This window comes from Elephas maximus, chromosome 3 (genome assembly GCF_024166365.1).
Source record: "Elephas maximus indicus isolate mEleMax1 chromosome 3, mEleMax1 primary haplotype, whole genome shotgun sequence".
Lineage (NCBI taxonomy): Eukaryota > Metazoa > Chordata > Mammalia > Proboscidea > Elephantidae > Elephas > Elephas maximus.
The window spans coordinates 1,900,129-1,925,491 of record NC_064821.1 but is presented as its reverse complement, the minus strand read 5'-3'; the positions used below and the strand labels follow the sequence as shown (position 1 = coordinate 1,925,491).

Below are 25,363 nucleotides of genomic sequence, written 5' to 3'. Positions count from 1 at the left end.
CAGCCTTCCCGTCCACTGCCCACAGGACCTATTCTCCACCTTCACTGTCACTCACCTGCAGGCGACCACGCTGGAGGCCAACCAGCCTCGGGACTGCGCCTCCAGGCTCCAGTGGACACTGACAAGGGTGGGGACCGGCCTGCAGCAGGAGCTGGGACAGTGTGTGAGGCGTGGGAATGTTGGCAAGACCCAGAACAGAAAGTGAGGGACGTGGACAGTGTCCACATCCAGGTTCCGGGCTTTTGAGTCTGAAATGAGCCCAGCAAACAAGCAAAAGATTTTGAGGGTTTGGGAACGGGGTTCAGTACCAAGAACAAGATTTGGGAAGCTGGGGTCAGTGTACAGTTCCGGGATTACAATATGAGGATCTGATGTGGCGTCCATCACAGATGGGGTAGGCTTAACAATAAGGGATAAGGCTTGAGGGTGTGAGGGTGCTGGCCAGACACCTGGGGATTTGGAGGTTGTATCCAGCCCTGCGAGGCAACTTAAGGTTCTGGGGGTGAAGCCCTGTGGACAGATTTGAGAGTTTATGGCTGTGCCCAAGCCTAGGGCAGGGAACACAGTGGGGTGAGGCAGAGGAAGGTCCATGCCCCCTCAGGCCTCCTCTTCCCTTGCGCCCCAGTTTTGTAACCCAAACCATGCCCACCTTGCTGGATCCTGCTGCCATCAAACACTACAGGCCATGGAAATCAACACCTTCCTGGCCTCAGTCTAATGCAAAGAGCGTATCTAGACCCCCCCGGGATGCCCCTTTCTGTGTATGAGTCCCATCCACCAGGGATGAGATCAAATGATGCACTACATTGGGCAACTTTGATGCAAGAGACCTCTTTAAAGTGTTAAAAAGCAAAGGTGTCACATTGAGGACTAAGGTGCTCCTGAACCTAAGCCATGGTATTTTCAGTTGCCTCATATGCATGCGAAAGCTGGACAGTAAATAAGGAAGACCAAAGAAGAATTGATGCCTTTGAATTATGGTGTTGGTGAAGAATATTGAATATACCATGGACTGACTGTCAGTAGATCGAATAAATCTGTCTTGGAAGAACTCTAGCCAGAATACTCCTTAGAAGCAAGGATGACGAGACTTCATCTCACTTACTTGGGTCATATTAGAAAAGACTAGTCTCTGGAAAAGGATATCATGCTTGTAAAGTAGATGGTGAGAGCAAAAAAGGAAGACCTTCAAGAGGATGGACTGACACAGTGGCTGCAACAATGCTGTTATTATTGTTGCTAGGTGCCATTGAGTCAGTTCCGCCTCAGTGTGACCCTGTGTTCTACAGAACGAAACACTGCCCAGTCCTGCGCCATCCTCACAATCATTGTTATGCTTGAGCCCATTATTGCAGCCACTGTGTCAATCCCCTTTTCTGCTGACCCTGTACTTTACCAAGCATGATGTCCTTCTCCAGGGACTGATCCCTCCTGACAACAGGTCCAAGGTGTGTAATATGCAAGCTCGCCATCCTTGCTTCTAAGGAGCATTCTGGTTGTACTTTTTCCAAGACAGATTTGTTTCTTCTTTTGGCAGTCCATGGTATATTCAATATTCTTCGCCAGCACCACAATTCAAAGGTGTCACTTCTTCTTCGATCTTCCTTATTCACTGTCCAGTTTTCACAAGCATATCATGCGATTGAAAATACCATGGCTTGGATCAGGCACACTTCAGCCTTCAAGGTGACATCTTTGCCTTTCAACACTTAAAAGAGGTCCTTTGTACCAGATTTGCCCAATGCAATGTGTCTTGCAATTTCTTGACTGCTGCTTCCATGCCTATTGATTGTGGATCCAAGTGAAATGAAATCCTTGACAACTTCAATCTTTTTTCCATTTATCATGATGTGGCTTATTGTGAGGATTTTTGTATTCTTTATGTTGAGATGTAATCCATACTGAAAGCTGTAGTCTTTGATCTTTATAAGTCCGCTTCACTTTCAGCAAGCAAGTTTGCATCATCTGCATAATGCGGGTTGTTAACGAGTCTTCCTCCAATCCTGATGCCCTGTCCTTCTTCATGTAGTCCAGCTTATCAGATTATGTGCTCAGCATACACATTGAATAGGTATGGTGAAGGGATACAACCCTGACGCACACCTTTCCTGACGTTAAACTGCTCACCATTCCCTTGCTCTGTGCGAGCAACTGCCTCTTGATTTACGTACAGGTTCATCATGAGCACAATGAAATATTCTAGAATTCCCATTCTTCACAGTGTTATCCCTAATTTGTTATGATCCACACAGTCGAATGCCTTTGCATAGTCAACAAAACAGAGGTAAAAACATTCTTCTGGTATTCTCTGCTTTCAGCCAGGATCCATCTGACATCATCCTCTTCTGAATCCAGCCTGAATTTCTGGCAGTTCCCTGTCGATATACTGCTGCAGCCACTTTTGAGTGATCTTCAGCCAAATTTTGCTTGTGTGTGATATTAGTGATATTGCACGATGATTTCCACATCCGGTTGGGTCACATTTCTTGGGAATAGGCATAAATATGTGATAGGAATGCAAAAGTTGGGAACAAAGAAGAAGGATCAATAGTTGGAAAATATGGACTTGGTGATAGTAACAATGTCAGAGATTGAATGATAGAATTTTGCAAGATCAATGACTTTTTCATTGAAAATACCATTTTTCATCAACATAAATGGTGACTGTATACATGCACCTTACCAGATGGAATACACAGGAATCAAATCGACTACAAAATCAAATCGAAAGAGATGATGGAAAAGCTCAATATCATCAGTCAGAACAAGGCCAGGGGCCGACTGTGGAACAGACCATTGATTGCTCATATGCCAATTCAAGTTGAAACTAAAGAAAATTAGAGCAACTCCATGAGAGACAAAATATGACCTTGATTATATTGCACCTGAATTTAGAGACCATCTCAAGAATAGATTTGATGCACTGAACACTAATGACTGAAGGCTAGACAAGTTGTGGAATGACATCAAGGACATCATACATGAAGAAAGCAAGAGGTCATTGAAAAGGCAGGAAAGAAAGAAAAGACCAAGATGGATGTCAGAGGAGACTCTGAAACTTGCCCTTGAACGTCGAGCAGCTAAAGCAAAAGGAAGAAATGATGAAGTAAAAGAACTGAACAGAAGATTTCAAAGGGCGGCTCCGGAAGACAAAGTAAAGTATTATAATGACATGTGCAAAGAGCTGGAGATAGAAAACCAAAAGGGAAAAACATGCTCAGTGTTTCTCAAGCTGAAAGAACTGGAGAAAAAATTGAAGCCTCGCGTTGCAATAGTGAAGGATTCTATGGGGGGAAATATTAAATGACGCAGGAAACATCAAAAGAAGATAGAAGGAATACAGTCATTATGCTAAAAAGAATTAGTCGACATTCAACCATATCAAAAGCTAGCATATGATCAGGAACCAATGGTACTGAAGGGAGAAGTCCAAGCAGCCCTGAAGGCATTGGCAAAAAACAAGTCTCCAGGAACTGACGGTCCAATTGAGATGTTTCAACAAACGGATGCAGCGCTGGAAGTTCTCACTCAAATATGCCAAGAATTTGGAAAACAGCTACCTGGCCAACTGACTGGAAGAGATCAGTGTTTATGCCTATTCCCAAGAAAGGCTGCAACAATGGGCTCAAGCAGAACGATTGTGAGGATGGCAAAGAAAAGCACAACATGAGTAGATAATCTCACACACTCTATGGAGAAGGTACTGTTATATCACAATTTCATATAAGAGGAAACTGATTCTGAGGGAGTTAAAGTGACTTGACAGAAAACTCACAGCTGGTACATGGCAGAGCTGGAATTTAGACTCTCAGGTTTGAACTTTGAGACACTGCACTGTTCACCCTACTTGCCAATAACGACCTTAGTTAAGGGTATATTATGGTATTTGAGGTCTCTTCAAGGCCAACTTGCCTCACTACCCTTTATCATAGGAAAAGTTGGCAGGATGATGAATATGTAATATGTCCCCTTTTCTGTAACCTTGAACAAAATTGTAAAAACAAAACCCTGCAGCAAACCAAACCCAAGAAGTGATGAATTCCATATTGGATCAATGGTCCATTTTGCCCAACAGCATCTTCAACAACACATGGGGGAAGTGATTAGCCACTGATTATACTATGAACAGAAAACACCATTTTTCAAGCATTTGAGGGTCCCTTAATCAAAAAAAAAATTTTTTTAATCATGCCTCTTTAATCCATAAATACATCAAAACATTCTGACCTCATCATATTTCTCTTAGTTTTCTAGACTATATTCTTACCAACCTCCTCCCACTTCACAAGATATGGAAGTCAGCAAGTATATACAGAAGACCTAAACAACAGTGTTATGGATTAAATTGTGTCCCCCCAAAATACGTGTTGTAAATCCTAACCTTTACACCTGTAGTTATCACCCCATTTGGGAATGGGTTGTCTTTGTTATGTTAATGAGGCGGGATTAATGTAGGCTCTGTCTTGAGTCAACCTCTTTTCAGATATAAAAGAGATTGAACAAGCAAGCAAGAGAAGCAGAGATGGGGGAAGACACATGCCAAGTCACATAAACATCACCCAGGAGCAGAAGCTCAGAAGAGACAAGGACTTTCCTGCAGAGCCAACAGAAAGAGAAAGACTTGTTCTAGAGCTGGCACCCAGAATTCAGACTTCCAGCCTTCTAAACTGTCGAGAAAATTAATTTCTGTTAAAGCCACCAAAATGTGGTATTTCTGTTATAGTAGCACTAGATAATGAAGACAAACACCATCAACCATCTTGACCTAATTGACATTTCTTGAACTCTCCACCCAAAAACAGCATAAGACACATTATTTCTACGTGCTCATTAAGCATTCAGCAAGGTAAACCATATTCTGGATTATAACACAAACTTTAACAACAGAATAAAATGAATGAATAAATGAGTAAGAAAAATTGTGGTATATTCATCCTTTGGTGTAAAACATGGTAACCAAAAAAAAATAAATTACTTCTGTGTGCAACAACATAGATAAAATCTCACAGACATTATGTTGACTACATGAAGTCAAACACAATATACTTCATACAGTATTATTCCAGTTATGTAAAGTCAAGAATGGGCGAATCTTATCTACGGCAATAATACAAAACTCTGGTTACTCCCAGGATGAATATCAACTGGGAAAAGGGCAGAAGGGGACCTTGTGTGCCTGAAAATTTTCCTAACTTGATCTCAGAGGAAGTTATAGGAATATGCATCCAGATGTAAAAATTCATGGTGTTGTACATTTAAGATCTGTATACATTATACACTATTATATGTGTGTATGCATGTTGTTGTTGTTAGATGCCATCGAGTCCATTCTGACTCATAGCGACCTTCTGTACCACAGAGTGAGACAGTGCCCGGTCTTGTGCCATCCTTACTAACGTTGTAATGCTTGAGCCCATTGCTGCAGTCACTGTGTCAATCCATCTCATTGCAGATCTTCCTCTTTTCCAATGACCGTGTACTTTACCAAGCATAATGTCCTTCTCCAGGAACTGATCCCTCCTGATAACACGTCCAAAGCATGTGAGACACAGTCTCACCATCCTTGCTTCTAAGGAGGATTCTGGCTGTACTTCTTCCGAAACAAACTTGTTCATTCTTTTGGCAGTCCATGGCCTATTCAATATTCTTCACCAACACCACAATTGAAAGGCATCAATTCTTCTTTGGTCTTCCTTATTCACTGTCCAGCTTTCACATGCCTATGACGCAATTGCAAATACCATGGCTTGGGTCAGGAGCACCTTAGTCTTCAAGGTGACATCTTTGCTTTGCAACACTTTGAAGAGGTCCTTGGCAGCAGATTTGCCCAATGCAATGTGTCTTTTGATTTTTCTTTTTTTCTTCTCAACAAAGAGAAGCTTATTTTTTTCTCAGTAAAGTAGGCTAGAAGTCCAAATTCAAGGCGTCAGCTCCAGGGGAAGGATTTCTCTCTCTGTTGGCCCTGGAAGAACGTCCTTGTCCCCAATCTTCCCCTGGTTGAGGAGCTTCTCAGGCACAGGGACCCGGGTCCAGAGGACACGCTCTGCTCCTGGTGTGGCTTTCTTGGTGGTATAAGGTCCTCAACTCTCTGCTTGCTTCCCTTTCCTTTTACATCTTCAGAGATAAAATGTGGTACCAGCCAAACCCCAGGGAAACTCCCTTTATATTGGATCAGGGATATGACCTTGGTGAGGGTGGTGTTGCAATCCCACCCTAATCCTTTTAACATAAAATTACAGTCACAAAACGGAGGAAAACCACAGAATACTGGGAATCATGGCCTAACCAAGCTGATACACACCTTTTTGCGGGTACATAATTCAGTCCATGACAGTACCCTAACAACAAAACAACATTTCCGTAGTTACTTGTGACAACAAAAACCTTTTCCTAAGCCCAGCTTACATGTATCAGTATACCTACAAGATTAAACTTTATGCTAATTTACTTTTTTAATGTCATCCTCTTTTAAAATTTTTATCCTGCTTTAAAGTGAAAGTTTACGTATCAAGTCAGTCTCTCATACTAAAATTTATATACACCATGCTATATACTCCTAGTTGCTCTGCCCCTACTGAGACAGCACACTCCTTCTCTTCACTCTCTATTTTTGTGTCCATCCGGCCAGCTTCTGACCCCCTCTGCCCTTTCATCTCCCATCCAGACAGGAGCTGCCCACATAGTCTCTTGTATCTGCTTGATCCAAGGAGCTCACTCTTCAGCAGTATCATTTTCTATCTCATAGTCCAGACTAATCCCTGTCTGAAGAGTTGGCTTTGGGAACAGTTCCTGTCTTGGGCCAACAGCAGGTCTGGGGACCATGACCTCTGGGGTCCTTCTAATCTCAGTCAGACCATTAAGCCTGGTCTTTTTAGGAGAATTTGAGGTCTGCATCCCGCTGCTCTCCTGCTCCCTCAGGGATTCTCTGTAGTGTTCCCTGTCAGCAGTAATTGGTTGTAGCTGGACAACATCTAGTTCTTCTGTCTCAGGCTGATGTAGTCTCTGATTTATGTGGCCCTTTCTGTCTCTTGGGCTCGTAATTACCTTGTATCCTTGGTGTTCTTCATTCTCCTTTGGTCCAGGTGGGTTGAGACCAATTGATGCATCTTAGATGGCCGCTTGCTAGCGTTTAAGACTTCATCTGGGTGTCTTTGGTGTTTTTCATTCTCCTTTGCTCCAGCTGGTTTGAGACCAATTGATGCGTCTTAGATGGCTGCTTGTAAGACCCCAGATGAGGTAATTTTTTTCCTTCTATTTTTTATATAACTCATCCCATTGCCTTCTTGCCTGCATGGTTTCTGCCGAGTAGTGTGAGCTTATTCATATTGACTCTCCTTTGTAGGTGACTTTTCATTTATCCCTAGCTGCTGTTAAAATTCTCTCTTTATGTTTGGTTTTGGCAAGTTTGATTATAATATGTCTTGGTGACTTTCTTTTAAAATCTATCTTATGTGGAGTTCGATGAGCATCTTGGATAGATATCTTCTCATCTTTCACGATATCAGGAAGCTTTCTGCCAAAAAATCTTCAACGGTTCTCATTGTATTTTCTGTTACCCCTCCCTGTTCCACTAGTCCAATAACTCCTAGGTTATTTGTTTTGATAGAGTCCCACATAATTCTTAGGGTTTCTTCATTTTTTTTAATTCTTTTATCTAATTTTTCTTCAAGTTTATTAGTGCCAAGTGTTTCATCTTCAGTCTCACTAATTCTGCCTTCCACTTCCTCAATTCTGCTCCTCTGACTTTCTATTGCATTGTCTAATTCTGTAACTTTACTGTTAATCCTCTGAATTTCTGGGTGCTGTCACTCTATGGATTGTTGCAGCTTATTAAATTTTTCATTATGTTCTTGAATAACCTTTTTAATTTCTTCAACTGCTTTATCTGTGTGTTCCTTGGCTTTTTCTGCATATTGCCTGATCTCGTTCCTGATGTCTTGAAGAGTTCTGCATATTAATCTTTTGTATTCTGCATCCAGGAATTCCAGGAAGGTGTCTTCATCCAGAATATCCATTGATTCTTTGTTTTGAGAGCTTGTTGAAGCAATCATGGTGTGCTTCTTTACGTGATTGGATATTGACTGTTGTCTCCAAGCCATGTATAAGTTATTGTATTAGTTTATTTTATGTTTGCTTACTGTATCCTAGCTTCTTGCTTTGTTTTGTTTTGATATGCCCAAATAGGTTGCTTGAGTGAGCTAGCTTGATTATTTTCACCTTTGAAGCTCTACTGTCAACAGATGGCTAAAGCTGTTATCAGGTATAGGAGTCTAGGAGTCCATTCACTTTTCTTGTATGTATTCACCTCAGGGAAACCCTGGTGGCATAGTGGTTAAGTGCTATGGCTGCGAACCAAAGGGTCGGCAGTTCGAATCTGCCAGGCGCTTCTTAGAAACTCTGTGGGGCAGTTCTACTCTGTCCTATAGGGTCACTATGAGTCGGAACCGACTCGATGGCACTGGGTTTGTTTTTTTTTTTAATTCACCTCAGGTGTCCCAGTAGTTGGTCATCAAGTGTGTGGTACAGGCTCTGTCCTACAGTCTTAGAGGGGCAGGAGTGATTGGTGTAGGTACAGGTATCTGGTTGCAGCAGGGGGTCATGCTGTGAACAAGGCAGGGGGCTGACAACCATCCCGAGTGTCTGTGAGGAAAGCATGTCCCTGTTCCCTAGAGCACAGTAGTGGGTGGGTTCTGCAGATGGACCATAGGCACCCAGTGTTTTTGGTTGTAAGGATGGGGAGGTACCAGTTATCCTTGGAACCCCGTCATGTGTGGCTGGAGCCACCAGTTCTTAAGGCCTCTGATGTAGGTAGGTGAGGACGCTGTTCAATAGGCAAAGCGATGTCAAACATCAAACACCCACCTCTGCAACGCACAGCTGAAACAGTTGCCGTCTGCCAAAAAGGTCTTATTCTCCTGAAATAGGTCCACACAGGTCTATGCAGGGGAAAGCGTATTCAAAGTCCACGGACCATTTATACCTAGACAGCAGCTGCTTCTGTCCTGAGCACCGCAGGTTAGTGGAGCTGGCAGATTATCTTTTCCCCCAGTTGTGAAATTATTCCTTCTGCATGGCCAGCAAAATGGCTCAGGGCACTCAGCAGGACCTGTCTCAGGCCCAGGGAAATCGAAAGCCACTGAAGCTGGCTTGGGGGCTGGGGGCACAGTAAAATATAAGCAAGTACTTAGCTTTTGCCGAGAGCACCGTTCTACCCTGGTTCTGGAGGTGTGAGTAGGCTGTGTGGCTGACAGTCTCTCCCTGAGGAAACTGCGGCTGAACGTTACCACCAGCCCGCTGCACTCACTCCTGGGAATGATGCCTGAGGTTTCCTGGAGATTCAGGTCCAGCAACTCCTCTCTGCTTCTGAACCATCTCTCCCTCCCCCTACCGCTCAGTCCATTTTCTAAATTTCCCTTTGATGTTCGGGGCTCCTATCTTGTCATAAATATAATCATTTCACTTGTTTTTTCAGGTCTTTGTTGTAAGAGGTATCACTGGAAGCATCTGATTACTCCGCCATCTTGGCCTCGCCTCATCCTTTGATTTCTTGACTGCTGCTTCCATGGGTGTTTATTGTGGATCCAAGTAAAGTGAAATCCTTGACAACTTCAATCTTTTCTCTGTTTATCATGATATTGCTTATTGGTCCAGTTCTAAGGATTTTTGTTTTCTCTATGCTGAGGTATAATCCATAGTGAAGGCTGTGGTCTTTGATCTTCATCAGTAAGTGCTTCAAGTCCTCTTCATTTTCAGCAAGCAAAGTTGTGTCATCTGCATAACACAGGTTGTTAATGAGACTTCCTCCAATCCTGATGCCCTGTTCTTCTTCATATAGTCCAGCTTCTAGGGTTATTTGCTCAGCATGCAGATTGAATAGGTATGGTGAAAGGATACAACCCTGATGCACAACTTTCCTGACTTTAAACCATGCAGTTTCCCTTTGTTTTGTCTGAAAAATTGCCTCTTGATCTATGTACAGTTTCCTGATGAGCACAAGGAAGTGTTCTGGAATTCCCATTCTTTACAATGTTGTCCACAATTTGTCATGATCCACAGAGTCGAATGCATTTGCATAGTCAATAAAACATAGGTAAACATCCTTCTGGTATTCTCTGATTTCAGCCAGGATCCATCTGACATCAGCAATGATATCCCTGGTTCCACATCCTCTTCCAAATCCGCCCTGAATTTCTGGCAGTTCCCTGGTGATACACTGCTGCAGCTACTTTTGAATGATCTTCAGCAAAATTTTGCTAGTGTGGGATATTAGTGATATTGCTTGATAATTTCTACATTTGGTTGGATCACTTTTCTTGGGAATATGCATAAATATGGATCTCTTCCAGTTGGTTCACCAGGTAGCTCTCTTCCAAATTTTTTGGCATACACGAGTGAACACTTTCAGCGCTGCATCCATTTGTTGAAACATCTCAACTGGTATTCTGTCGATTCCCAGAGCCTTGTTTTTTGCCAATGCGTTCAGCATAGCTTGGACTTCTTTCTTGAGTACCATCAGTTCTTGATCATATGCTACCAGTTGAAATGGTTAGATGTCAACTAATTCTTTTTGGCATAATGACTCTGTGTATTCCTTCCATCTTCTTTTGATGGCTCCTGCGTTGTTTAATATTTTCTCCATAGAATCCTTTGCTATTGCAACTAGAGTCTTGAATTATTACTTCAGTTCTTTCAGCTTGAGAAACACCGAGCGTGTTCTTCCCTTTTGTTTTTCTATCTCCAGCTTTTTTGCACATGTCATTATAATACTTTGTCTTCTTGAGCCGCCCTTTGAAATCTTCTGTTCAGTTCTTTTACTTCATCAATTCTTCCTTTTGCTTTAGCTGCTCAATGTTCAAGAGCAAGCTTCAGAGTCTCCTCTGACATCCATCTTGGTATTTTCTTTCTTTCCTGTCTTTTCAATGACCTCTTGCATTCTTCATGTATGATGTCCTTAATGTCATTCCACAATTTGACTGGTCTTCAGTCATTAGTGTTCAATGCATCAAATCTATTATTGCGATGATGTCTAAATTCAGGTGGGACATAAACAAGGTCATATTTTGGCTCTAATGGAGTTGCTTTGATTTTCTTCTGTTTCAACTTAAACTTGCATATGAGCAATTGATGGTCTGTTTTGTGTTCGGCCCCTGGCCTTGTTCTGACTGATGATATTGAGCTTTTCCATTGTCTCTTTCCACAGATGTAGTCGATTTGATTCCTGTGTGTTCCATCTGGCAAGGTCCATGTGTATAGTCACTGTTTATGTTGGTGAAAGAAGGTATTTGCAATGAAGAAGTCGTTGGTCATGCAAAATTCTATCATTCGACCTCCGGCATTGTTTCTATCACCAAGGCCATATTTTGCAACTACTGATCCTTCTTCTTTGTTTCCAATGATCACATTCCAATCACCAGTAATTATCAATGCATCCTAATTGTATGTTCAATCAATTTCAGACTGCAGCAGCTGATAAAAATCTTCAATTTCTCATCTTTGGCCTTAGTGGTTGGTGCGTAAATTTGAATAATAATATTAACTGCTCTTCCTTGTAGGCGTATGGATATTATCCTATCACTGAGAGTGCTGTACCTCAGGATAGATCTTGAAACGTTCTTTTTGACAACGAATGCATCACCATTCCTCTTCAAGTTGTCATTCCCGGCATAGTAGACTTTATGATTATCCGATTCAAAATGGCCAATACCAGTGCATTTCAGCTCACCAATGCCTAGGATATCGATGTTTATGAGTTCCATTTCATTTTTGGCAATTTCCAGTTTTCCTAGATTCATACTTCATACATTCCAGGTTCCGATTATTAATGGATGTTTGGAGCTGTATCTTCTGATTTTGAATTGTGCCACATCAGCAAATGAAGGTCACAAAAGCTTTATTCCATCCACGTCATTAAGATCGACTCTACTTTGAGGAGGCAGTTTTTCCCCAGCTGTCTTTTGAGTGCCTTCCAACCTGGGGGACTCATCTTCCAGCACTATATCAGTGTTCCGCTGCTATTCATAAGGTTTTTACTGGCTAATTCTTTTCATAAGTAGACAGACACATCCTTCTTCTTAGTCTGTCTTAGTCTGGGAGCTCAACTGTCCTCCATGGGTGACCCTGCTGATATCTGAATACCAGTGCCATAGCTTCCAGCATCACAGCAACATGCATGCCCCCAAAGTATGAGGAACTGACAGGCATGTGGGGGTGTGTGTATATATAGTATGAGAAAAAAGTAAAAAAAAAAATCTATAATTGTCATTTTCAAAGGTCCTTAAAGAAAAAAAAAACTTTTTTTTCACCTTTTACCTACTGGCCCTCAGAACGACTGGTACCTTCCTGTCTCTCACCCTGCAAAATTCCTCTCTCCAGTGTCCTTAACGCTTGGAGGCAGCAGACTGCGTAGCACAGTCTGTACCCTGCTCCTAGAGAAATATACCTGATACGCAAGAGATGACTAAGACTGAAAAAGAAGCCAGACTAGAGACGTCAACAATTCTAGAGATGGGGAGATACTTACGAGGAGTGTAGCAGAGAAATTTCCAGTAAACCTTCTGACCAGAGTAAAATGTCTAAAAGCTGAAATTCTTTGTGTCTATTACTTTTTTTTTTTACTTTTAACAGGAGAATCAAGTTACAGCTTTTCTTTGCAAAGCCCTGTCTTACGCCCATTATTTACTCAGCTGTATCAACGGAGTTAGCTCAGAATTTTCACAACTGTGTGTCATTGAGCTCCCTGAGTTAGCTACCCCGGGAATCAAGGAAAAATATAGTTTACCTCTTCTCTGTGATTGACTCAGGAAAAAACAAAACAAAAGGAAAAACGAGCTCATAATGTTTGATTTTTTTTTTTTTTAAGCTAATGCTCTACATCCATGCTTGGAACGCTTTAATTTCCTAGCTGTTTTTCAGTAGAGACAGTTCAGACTTCTTGACAAATACCTGCCATTTCTCCCCCTAATCGTTACTAACTGAGGAAGCTTTCTATCTCTGCTGAAAGGTCAGAATGTAAAAGAAATATACTCTAAGGAAAGGAATCTTTACACAGGTGTCTTGTGTTTAAAGTGGGCCAAAGGATATTTCTTTATGACAACTAAAACAAACCAAACCCATTGCCATGGAGTTGATTCCAACTCATAGCAACCCTATAAGGATAGAGCAGAACTGCCCCATACAGTTTCCAAGGAGCGCCTGGTGGATTCGAACTGCCGACCCTTTGGTTAGCAGCCGTAGCAGTCAACCACTATGCCACCAGGGTTTCCCCTTTATGACAAGGATGTAATAAAAGTTGTTTTTAAAAGACCATGGAGTTAGTCTTATCTAAAACTTTCCCAGGCTATTAAAAGGATTTTGTTTTAACGAGCTATTTCTGGGAAATAAGACCTTGGTAACCAAGTGGTTCTCATTACCTTCTGAGACATCTAGTTAGGACTGTTTTATTTCAAACTGTGATGTTTTTATGACCCCTCCTGAGGGATATGCAATGTAAGCACTCGTGACAGTGAGGAAGACCCCTGTAATTAATTCCTGAAAGCCAACACCGTAAGCCTTCCCCTGTACCCAATTACCCAGTAGAAGTTCATTCCCACCTACTGATCCACCCTTCTTGTGACCTCCACCAAAGACGAACCAAATGATTGCATTATAATTTCTTTGTTTCTTGGACTGTATCTGTTCCCTGTTAGAAGTTCTCTCGCCGGAATCACCAGTTTACATTTACGTGAGTTGCTGTCTCCGGATGTATTTTTTATTTTACGGAATAAATCATTTTAAGCTTATTTCAAAGGCTGAGTGGATTTTTCCTTTACAACAAAAGCAAAGAAACTATTTCTCTAAAGAACCACCAAGCCAACCAAGCCAAACACATTGCCGTGGAGTTGATGCCGACTCACAGCGACCCTATAGGACAGAGTAGAACTGCCCCACAGGGTTTCCAAGGAGCGGCTGGTGGATTTGAACTGACGACCTTTTGGTTAGCAGGCGAGCTCTTAACCACTGCGCCACCAGGGCGGCTCCCTAAAGAACATTGCACACTTTTTTCTAAGGGCCAGATATGCAAATACCAGCTTTCCGTGCCCCCCTAGTGTATATCTGATTACTGAAATCCGCGTTTCAGTTCAAATACATATTCAAGAAAACGTAGTCTTTTCTGTATAGAGGAAGTAACAGCCGTGCTCCGATCCCAAGTTCGAGGGGGAACCACTGAGCCCCACGGTCACGAGTTAGGGCCCTCTTGGTTCGCGCACGGAACGCCCTCCCTGAGGCACCGCGCGTCCCCGAAACCGGAAGTGGGGGGTGCTTTCTGCGCGCTCGCTGCCGCTTTGTCGCCGCCGCCGCTTCCTGCGCGACCCCGGGCCCGCGGGCGCCGCTGCTTTCCGGAGGCCGAGGCGGTGGGGACCCGCGTCTCTCGCCGCCTTCCCAGGTGAGAGCGTGGGCATCGTCGCCGCGCGCAGGTGAGCTTCTCGGATCAGCGGCGGCGGCGTCCCCGGGGGGCTGTGAGGAGCGGGGCTCGTCGGCCTGAGTCTAGATGCTCCGCTCCCCGCGCTCCCCGGGCTTCTCTGTTCTCGTCGTGACCGTGCGGCCTCCGCCGGGCTCCTCGGCCTCCTGGGCCGGCGCCCAGACACGCGCGGCCGCAGACGGACGGACAGACAGACAGAGACACAGAGGGACAGACAGACAGACAGGGACACACAGAGAGACACAGACGGACAGACAGACAGGGACACACAGAGAGACACAGACGGACAGACAGACAGGGACACACAGAGAGACACAGACGGACAGACAGACACAGACACGCGCGGCCGCAGACGGACGGACAGACAGACAGGGACACACAGAGAGACACAGAGGGACAGACAGACAGACAGGGACACACAGAGAGACACAGACGGACAGACAGACAGGGACACACAGAGAGACACAGACGGACAGACAGACAGACACGCGCGGCCGCAGATGGACGGACAGACAGACAGAGACACAGACGGACAGACAGACAGACAGGGACACACAGAGAGACACAGACGGACAGACAGACACAGACACGCGCGGCCGCAGACGGACGGACAGACAGACAGAGACACAGAGGGACAGACAGACACAGACACATAGACACGCGCGGCTGCAGACGGACAGACAGAGAGACAGAGAGAGACACAGACGGACAGACACAGACACGCGCGGCCGCAGAGGGACACACAGAGAGACACAGACACAGACATGCCCACAGACGCGCGGCCGCAGACGGACAGACAGACACAGACACACACACATCCACAGACAGACAGACACACAGAGACACACAGACAGACACGCACCCACAGACAGACACACACGGCCACAGATGGAGAGACAGACACACAGACACGCCCACAAACACAGACACACCCACAGGCAGACTGATGAACAGACACACAAGCGCCCACAGGCAGACACACAGACACAGACAGACACGCCCACAGACAGACACACAGACACGCCCACAGGCAGACAGACAGACACAGACACACGCCTACAGGCAGACACACAGAGAGACACAGACAGACACGTGCGGCCACAGACACAGACACACACGCCCAGAGACAGACACACAGACACACACACCACAGACAGACAGGCACGCAGACATACATGCCCACAGACGCACAGACACACACACGGACACAGACATATAGACACACCCGCCCGCAGATAGACACACAGACAGATGCGCCCAAAGATGCACAGACACACAGACACAGACACACACACCACAGACAGGCACACAGACACACATGCCCACAGATGCACAGACACACACACGGACACAGACAGACACACAGACGCATGTGCCCAAAGATGCACAGACATAGACACACACGCACACAGACTAAAGTTGTGACCCGAAGCAGGTCCTGCCCTGTGCTGCTGCTTGTCAATGAAATCACACCCAGGTGAGGAGGGAGGAAGGGGGAAGAAGAGCAGTTATCACGAGGAGCGAGAACGCTCTATACCGCCCTTCACAAGGAAGTACGTGCAAAGACCATGGTCTACGTAGGTCATCATGGCGCAGGGGCACAGTTAGACAAAGTGCATTTTTCCCCTTAGTACAAAAAATGGTGGATAAGTCCCTCCCTGGGCAGAGATTTTAATGTTCAATTAGGTTACTTTAGGACACTTTTGAGGCTAGTAAACTGATTTTGACTGGTTTTGGTTTATTTAAGGCAGTAGTTGGGTTACAGGCAGTGCTCAGAGTCTCGATGATAACGGACAGGAGGAACAGGTCTTGCTTGATGGTGGCAGAGCAGCTGCAGCTGCTGGCTGTCAGTCCCTCCTTTTTGGGGATATGGTGATAAGGCGTATTCCTTTGGTCGTTGAGAAAAAACAAACAAATCCATTGCCGTCCGGTCGATTCTGACTCATAACGACCCTATAGGACAGAGTGAAACTGCCCCATAGGGTTTCCAAGGAGCAGCTGGTGGATTAGAACTGCTGACCTTTTGGTTAGCAACCAAAAGCTTAACCACTGTGGCACCAGGAGTGTGGAGAGCACTATCTAAATTGGGCAGCGCCTTCTCCATGTAGGGGATTGTATTGAACATAAGCTTCTATGCTTGGTTTTTTTAAGCTGTAGGGAGATAGACAAAAACAAAAGTATAGACCAGCAGACAGAAATTCCTGTTACTATTAAAGAAAATAAAAATAGTAAACAAATGCTTTAGGTAACCAGGTGAGCCAGTCAAAGATATTTGACCTATCTTGGTTAGGAACAGAAAGCCAGGTAGCTTTCTGACATGTTGACAAATCCAACCTTTGGTCATGCTGGTTGCCCTTCCTACTAATTGGGCTGTTTTGACAAAAGCATTACTCTGCCAGGCTTGGGTAGGAACAACAACAACAAAAAAAAACGAAAAGGACTTCATAGCTTTTTGAACAGAAATTTTAGGTCCTTTGAGGCTATCATTGGTGAATTGAGGCCTGGAGCAGGCACAATCTTTAGCCAGGTGTGGTGAATCCAACGCTTGAGTCCTTTTAGTTTGCCGGCCAAATGGGTGATGAGAAGTACCTGCAAAGGTCCTTTCCACTTGGGCTGCAGTGACTCACCTTTCCAGGCCTGCAGCAAGACCAAATCTCCAGGTTGAAATGGGTGGACCATCCCCTCAGGAGGGTGTACTTGTCTGGCAAGGGTCTGTCTGTGGAGAGAATAAAGGACAGCAAAGAACGCAAATACTCTTGTACAGCTTTTAACACCTAATACAGTTAGTTACATGGTCGCCATTTGTCAGCTCATGATTTTTCAGGAGGGGCTTCCTGTAGACTAGCTCAAAACGGCTTAATTTGAACTCGCTTATGGGAGCTGCCCTAACCCTAAGCTGGGCTGTAGGGAGAGCCTGTACGCATGTTAATTTTGCTTCCTTGACACACCTTTGATACATGTCTTTTAAGTGTCTGGTTCAGTTTTTTATCTTTTCCCTTGGCTGTGGTCTCCAGGCTGCATTTAGTTGCCAGTCCCCCAATTTTTGGGTTAGCTATTCCTTGATTCTCATACATGAACAGTTCAAAGGGTTTTGCTACATTGGGGAGCCCCAGGGTTGGGGCCGATATGAGTTTTCTTTAATTGTCTGTTGTTCATTAGTGCAAATAAAAAGATCTGAACCTTTCTCTTCAGTTGTTCTATGTAAAGGTTTGGCCCTTAGTCCAAAGCTAGGAATCCAGATTCTGCAAAAACCTGCCATTCTCAGGAATCCTTGGGGGAAACTGGAATAAGGTTGGCCCCCGGTCCCCCTCAGTCTGGCTCTTCCCCTTGTAGCCTAACCTTTTCAGGTTCCTTTGGGGCCCTCTGTCTCTTGGGGGCATTCACTTCCCTGATGTCTTTCCTGTTTACACCACGCGCACTGGTTTTTCCCTAGCTTAGCCTGGATCCCAGAGCCCGGGGAAAAGTTCCCTGATGTCCAGGGGTGGAAGCCGCCTTTTGGCAGGAAGGCTGCTGCAAGCATAGCTACTAGCTGCTTGATGTGCTGGTTCCCCTTTCTCTCTTGGACTTGTTCTTGGTTAGAATAGGCATTGAAGGCTGTTTCTCCCACCTGAAATTCCCATCCCCACACTGCCTTCTACTTTCTGTAATTTCTTTTTTATGTTGGGGGCACTTTGCCCTATGAACATTATATTCACCATATGAGTGTTTTCAGGCGCCTCAGGATCTAAATCAGTAAATTGTCTGAAAACCATGAAAATTCGTTCAAGGAAGCCAGAGAGGTCTTCCTCCAGTTTTTATTTGACTTCATACGCTTTGTTTGAATTCTTTTGTTTGGGTGCCCCATTTTTGAGCCCAGTGAGCAAGCAGTCACAGTACTGACTTAATCTGGCTCAGCTGGCCTGGGTGTGTGTGGCCCACCCCGGTTCAGTGGGCAGTGTTGCCAAATCTACCGGGGCGGGTGGAGGGGGGGAAGGTGGTGACCGTCAGCATTGTGCTGGTGGGGCCTGTCTCCTTCTTCCCTGGCTTTTTCAAAACCCATTCTCCTCTCTTTAGGAGTGAGTAAACTACCACATAAGGCTTGACGGCCTGCGCGGTTTGGGTAGAGGGTTTTAAAAATAGAAGCAAAAGGACCATTCATTCACTTAGGATCCTTTCAGTATGTTCTTAGATTATTTTTCCAATTTAATGAGTCAGAAGTCGTGAATATACCCCGACCATGACCAGAACTCCCGCTGCCCCATCCTCACCCGCACCTCGAGCCGGGATTTTCCTTAATGGGTGTAGCCTTGTTGAGTGTTCTGGGGCCCCTGGACCAAATCAGGTGCCACATCGAGTGTGTGCCAGGGAAAGCATCTCGGCGCCGGAGGCCTCAGGGGCTGATGAAGGGATAAAGGGGAAGTCTGTGACCTTCGGTTAAAACCTGATTCTCTTCTGGGGGACTAGATAAAACTGGTTTTAACCTTGGTTTGAGCCATGATTTTACATTGTTCCACAAGCTCTTATTTTGTCACAATGACATAAAAACCTTAACATGTATTTTCACATCTCAGTTTTCTTCCCTAGTACAGAACAAATCTAGCTACAGTATGGTGTTAGGATTTGAGGATCCATTCTCAGGCCAGTGTTCACCGTCCCCGAGTTTGTACTGGGGACACGGTGTTACAAAAAAAATTCACTGTAGACTTTTTCATTGGGTCATATCCAAAATAAAACCAGTTCTTCAAAATACATCCTAATGGAGTACATTCAGAATGCTTGAATTATTTCCTATGGTACCAGAATCTAAAACTACAGACACCTATTTAAAATGAAAGTAGTTGACCCGACCTTCCCTGACTAAGCATTACCAGAGTCTGTAGTCTGTCTTCTTTCTACAAATAGGACTTATTTCTATACTTACCAAGGGAGTCTTTTCCCTCTTCCTGGGACACCTGACACCGTTCTCTCTCCTTACGTAGTCCACCACTGAGGAGTCCGAGGTCAGCTCCAGCCTCAAGAGCCAAAACGAGCCTCCACCAAAGAAAGGTTACTGGTGTACACTGGGAGAAGCAGTCAGTTCTTGTCAGCTGGAGGTGGTCTCAGGAGCCGAGCAACGCTGGTCCCATCTGAGGTCACCAGAATTTGTTATCTGAAGCAGGTCCTGCCCAGTGTGGCTTCTCCTCCATAAGGACACTGAGATGAGGAAGGAGGAAGAGTGTTTATTGTAGGCACACAGAGAAGGAGCAAGGAGGTGGAGACCTCAAATCAAGCTCCCTGAACAAAGGGAGGCAGAACCTTTTATACCATCGTTCCTTCACAAGGAAGTACATACAAATGTCATGGACTACGTAGGTTATCATGGTGTGCAGGCGCAGTAAGATAAATTACATTTTTTTTCCCCTTAGTAAGTACAGAAAATGGCAGATACGTCCTGCCCTGGGTAGAGATTTTAATATTCATTTAGGTCTTAATGACTTAGGTTACTTTAGGACACTTCTGAAGCTAGTAAACTGATTTTGACTGATTTCAGGCAGAAGCTGAGTTGCAGGCAATTCTTAGGATCTTGATGATAATGGACGGAGGAGCAGGTCTTGCGTGCTAGTGGCCGAGCAGCTGCTGGCTGCCCTGCTCGCAATCACAGTCACATTGAGCTCCTCCTCAGGCCTCAGTCACCCTGGCCTGTATGTATTTTTACCGTTTATTGAGCTATTTCAGAAGCGCTGGGCACTGTGCTAAGTACTTTATCTCCTGCACATATTTTATCCTCCAAACAACACCATGAGTTAGGGAGTATTTGCAGCATTTTACTGAAGTAAGAATCTTGGTTAAATTAGATAGCTTGTTAATGGACAAATATCCAGTAAGTGGTAGTGTCCAAACTCAAATTCAGATTTGTTCTTATTTCAAGGGGCATATTCTTTTTTTTTTTATTGTGCTTTAAGTGAAAGTTTACAAATCAAGTCAGTTTCTCATACAAAAATCTGTATACACCTTGCTCTGTGCTCCTAGTTGCTCTCCCCCTAATGAGGCAGCACACCCCTTCTCTCTGCCCTGTATTCCCCATGTCCATTCAGCCAGCTTCTGTCCCTCTCTGCCTTCTCATCTGCCCTCCAGACAGAAGCTGCCCACATAGTCTCATGTGTCTACTTGATCCAAGAAGCTCACTCCTCACCAGTATCATTTTTTGTCCCATAGTCCAGTCCAATCCCTTTCTGAAGAGTTGGCTTTGGGAATAGTTCCAGTCGTGGGCCAACAGAAGGTCTGGGGACCATGACCTCTGGGATCATTCTAGTCTCAGTCAGACCGTTAAGTCTGGTCTTTTTAGGAGAATTTGAGGTCTGCATCCCACTGCTCTCCTGCTCCCTCAGGGGTTCTCTGTTGTGTTCCCTGTCAGGGCAGTCATCAGTTGTAGCCGGGCACCATCTAGTTCTTCCGGTCTCAGGCTGATGTAATCTCTGATTTATATGGCCCTTTCTGTTTCTTGGGCTCCTAATGACCTTGTGGTTTCAGTGTTCTTCATTTTCCGTTGCTCCAGGTGGGTTGAGACCGATTGATGCATCTTAGATGGCCACTTGCTAGTGTTTAAGACTCCAGATGGCACTCACCAAAGTGGGGTGCAGAATGTTTTCTTAATAGATTTTATTATGCCAATTCAACTAGATGTCCCCTGATACCATGGTCCCCAGGCCCCCACAAGTGGTATATTCTTGACCACAATTTCCTGCCTAACATGGCTCCTCTTTGTTTTCTGTGCTTCATCAAGCAGGATTTTTGTGGATTATTGCTGATTGTACAGAAATGAAGATTCTGGTGAGGAATATATCCCCCCTCCTTTAGTGGTTATAGGTATTTAAGACACGAAGAATAAAGAAACTTGAGTTGGAACTAGTACATACATTTAGGATCATAGAAAAATCCAAACCCATTACCATCGACTGGATTTCAACTCATAGTGACCCAATAAGACAGAGTAGAACTGCCACATAGGGTTTCCAGGGTGCAGCTGGTGAATTCGATCAGCAGACCTTTTGGTTAGCAGCCGAACGCTTAACCACTACACCCCCAGGGCTCTTTTTAGGACCATATTTATCCCAATTTCAGAGGAAAGTATTTAGTAAGAGAGATGTTTCAAGGAATTTCTTTGGCTCTAAGGCAGACAAATTCATCATGATTATGTGAGAAACAATGAGGCCAATCCTAGTTGGTCTGCTATAAGATGCGATGTTGCTGAGCAAGCTTAATATAGGAGATGAAGGATTTATAGAGGTCGCATATTCCCAATGTCAGAACAGCGCATATAAGGAATGAGGGCAAAGTGGGAGACAGGTAATGAAAGTAAAAAATACTTCAGTGGATCCTAGAGGGTCAGCCACGCTACCAAAGCCAGAACTCGTTGCCATGGAGTCCATTCCCACTCACAGTGAAGTACCTATCTTTCCTGATAATTATTTTACAAAGTGAGAGAGTCAAGTAGAGAGTGTATTGAAGTCTCCTACTATTACTGTGGAACTGTCAGTTTCCCTTTTCAGTGCTGTCAGAGTTTGTTTTATGTATTTTGGAACACTGTTGCTGGGTGCATAGATATTTATTGTGGTCATGTCATCAGGGTGGATTGTCCCTTTAATCATTATATAATGTCACTGCTTGTCTTTTATGGTGGATTTTGTCTTAAAGTCTATTTTATCTGAGATTAGCATTGCCACTCCTCTTTTTTGGTTGCTGTTTGCTTAGTATATTTTTTCCATCCTTTGATTTTTAGTATATTTATGCCATTGTCTAAGGTGTGTCCCTTGTAGACAGCATATTGATGGGTCATGTTTTTTTATCCGTTCTGTCACTCTCTGTCTCTTTATGGGTGCATTTAAGCCATTTACATTCCGTGTGGTTATTGATTAGGTGTGAGTTTATTGGTGTCATCTTGTAGTAGTTTTTTTTTTTTTTTTTTTGTAGCGCTGACGTTTTCTTTGTTACTCTTGCCCCATTTACTTATATTGGATATACCATGGTCTGCCAAAACAACGGACAAACCTGTCTTGGAAGAAGCACAAATAGAATGCTCCTTAGAGGCAAGGATGGCAAGACTGTGTTTCACATGATTTGGACATGTTATCAGGAGGGATCAGTCCCTAGAGAAGGACATCATGCTTGGTAAGATAGAGGGTCACCGAAAAAGAGAAGTACCCTCAGTGAGATGGATTAACATAGTGGCTGCAACAGTGGGCTCAAATATAGCAACAGTTGTGAGGATGGCACAGGACTGGGCAGTGTTTCGTTCTGTTGTGCATAGGGTCGCTATGAGTCTGAACCGACTCGACGGCACCTAACAACAACAACTTACTCTCCTGTGCCAAGTTCCTTTTGTTTGTGAAATTTCTTTTGTGTGTTTTTTTTGTTGTTGTTGTTACTGTAGATTTTGTGTTTACTGAGACTATGTTTTTCTTCTTTATTTGGATGAGTAGTTTTGTTAATTTGCTTTGTGGTTACCTTAAAATTTACCCTTATGTTCCTAAATTTGAACCAGTCTTTTATTATCTCATATCGCCTTGACTTCTCCATTTGAAAGTTCTATACCTACACCGTGTATTCCTCCTTTTATTATTCTGCCATTGTTGTCATTTATAGATTGAGGTCTCTAGTTCCCTGTTTTGCTAATACCTTATCCCTTCGTTTAAGGTTCAGGGTTCCAGGATTGACGTTTGTATCTGTTTTACTTGGTTTTTGAGTCTTTGTTGCAGCGGGATGGCTTAGTGCATCTGACTAGTCTGCCATCTTGGTTCCGCCTCTTCTCTGGGCTCTTTGAAGGCCAGTGGACAGTCCCTGACAGGCATTAATCAGTTCCTGTGCTGTAAACAGATTTTGGAAATGACAACCATGATTGAATGATGCCCGGCAGGAGCTTGTTATGAACAAGTTAAGGAACTCTGTGAGGAGACCTAGACAGAGATAGGTTGCGAATTAGGAAAATAGTATAGTGATATAATGTAGATGGCTCAAGGGCATCCATTGATAGAGTGTTCATTTCTTGAATTACAGGGTATAGATCAGTGAATGCTTCTCATACTTGAATGTCGGTGTGGACAACCCATGGATCTTGTTAAAGTGGGGCTTTTGATGCACCCATTCTGGGGTGGGGCTTGAGATTCTACATACTGAAAAAGCTTCTAATTTATGCTTGAAATAATAAGTCTAGAAATAAGGATGTGAATTAAATTTAGAAAATGCTATCAGAAAAAAAATGGAGCCCCGGTGGTGCAGTGGTTAAGAGGTTGGCAGCTAACCAAAAGGTCGGCAGTTCGAATCCACCAACTGCTCCTTGGAAGCCCTATGGGGCAGGTCTACTCTGTCCTGTAGGGTCACTATGAGTCAGAATGGACACAATGGCAACAGGTTTGGTTTGGTTTTAGAGAAAATAATAAAAGGAAGGATAATACTTAAAGGGGAGACACGGGTGTAAAGATCATGTGGGAGAGAGAGCATTTACACTGAGACCGAGAAATGAAAGAAAAGGAGTCACCTTGGAGGGGGAGCAGAGTGGAAAGAAATGGGAACAGAGGCGGGAGATGTCTCCTTAGAGAAAACAATGATTTTCTGATTTATTGATCGATTCATTGTGAAGTTGAAACACAAAGTGTTCAGGAATCCCCCCAGATTTCTCAAAAGCTTAGGCACTGCTGGTATCATGGTTGGAGAACAAAGAGGCGGGGAAGAAAACCTCAGGGGGAAGAAAGACAGTTCATTGTAAAAGCAACAGGAAAAATACCAATCACATATTACGGTGCTAGAAGTGAAAGCAAAATTGTAAAGAGCACAATACAAGGATTTTAACTAGACGTAATTAAAAATGAATGAAACTTGAAAAATACGTTCTTCCTGAAAATTCACCCTTGTTAATACCTAATAACAGTGTGTGTTTTGATCTATACGGCACGAAGTACATAGGTGAACCCACAGCATCAGCATTGGGCCCCTGACTCCCTGGAGGAAATCAGGTTCACGTTTGCAGCCTGACCAGGCCTGGTTGCTCCTCCTGCTCCGGGAGAAGTAAGTTCCACCATCTATTTTCTCGTTGCAGAAAGCAGAGGCCCACGGAGCTGCCTGAAGAATGCAGGTGTGTGCTCTGGAGGCTGCGGCCTGTTCTGCCTTCAGTGTAGATGTCCTCAGGGTGGAGGATTGCCCTGAGCCTGGGAGGAAGCCAAAGACCTGTTACTCCCTGCTTTCTCAACACTGTTTCCTCCCCGCCCTTCTTCCATTTCAGGTCTCAGGTGTGGTGCAGGGAGAACTAGCCCAGTCCAGGCAGCTGGGAAGCTAGGGCGACCCTCTTGCACATCTGTAAATCACAGGGAAAGATTTCAACTGCTCTGACTGGTGTGTGGACCAAACCTTATTCATCTGATTCCAAACCACCCAGTGCTCTGCTTCCACTCCTGTCCCTCTTCCTGAAGTGGCTTCTTGGCCTCAGAGACAACATTCCTTTAGACTTCCGGAAGCTGGAGAAGGAAATGGTGAGTTCTACGGAAAACTGCGTTATTCTTTCAGTAGTTAGGTGAGGATGGTTACGAATTGTTGGGGAACCAGCTATGTGCTGTGGGACTGGGGTTCCTAAATGAATTAAAAATGTGGCAGAGGAGGCCAAGGAACTGAGCCTTGGGAGGCAGCCTCAGGCCCTGCTCCATTGTCATTAAGCCATTCCTCTACACTTATGTGACTTTTCAAGATTTGGTTGCCTGGGGTCACCTTCCTTATGTGACTCAGAAGTGGCACCGTGGGGCGTTAAATCCCAACCCTGGGCATTGGTGCTCCACGTTGAATGGCAGAGTCTCCTGACCGGAGTCTGAAGATGGAGCAGCTCTGGCTGTGCAGACTGACCCCCGGCCTCCAGAGCCATCCTTGTCCCTTCTCCCTTACAGTTTTCTGACTTCCCCCAGG

At 44.4% G+C, this 25,363-nt stretch overlaps 1 protein-coding gene across 1 annotated transcript in view; it reads left to right on the top strand.

Moving 5' to 3' along the window:
- Positions 1-25,363, top strand: part of LOC126071867 (zinc finger protein 345-like) — a 90,518-nt gene that overhangs the window by 47,964 nt on the left and 17,191 nt on the right. Inside the window, exons 2-3 of the mRNA XM_049876239.1 lie at positions 24,510-24,545; positions 24,693-24,939. Coding sequence (XP_049732196.1) covers positions 24,937-24,939 — 3 coding nt within the window. The 5' untranslated portion in view covers positions 24,510-24,545; positions 24,693-24,936. The remainder of the gene's footprint in view (positions 1-24,509; positions 24,546-24,692; positions 24,940-25,363) is intronic.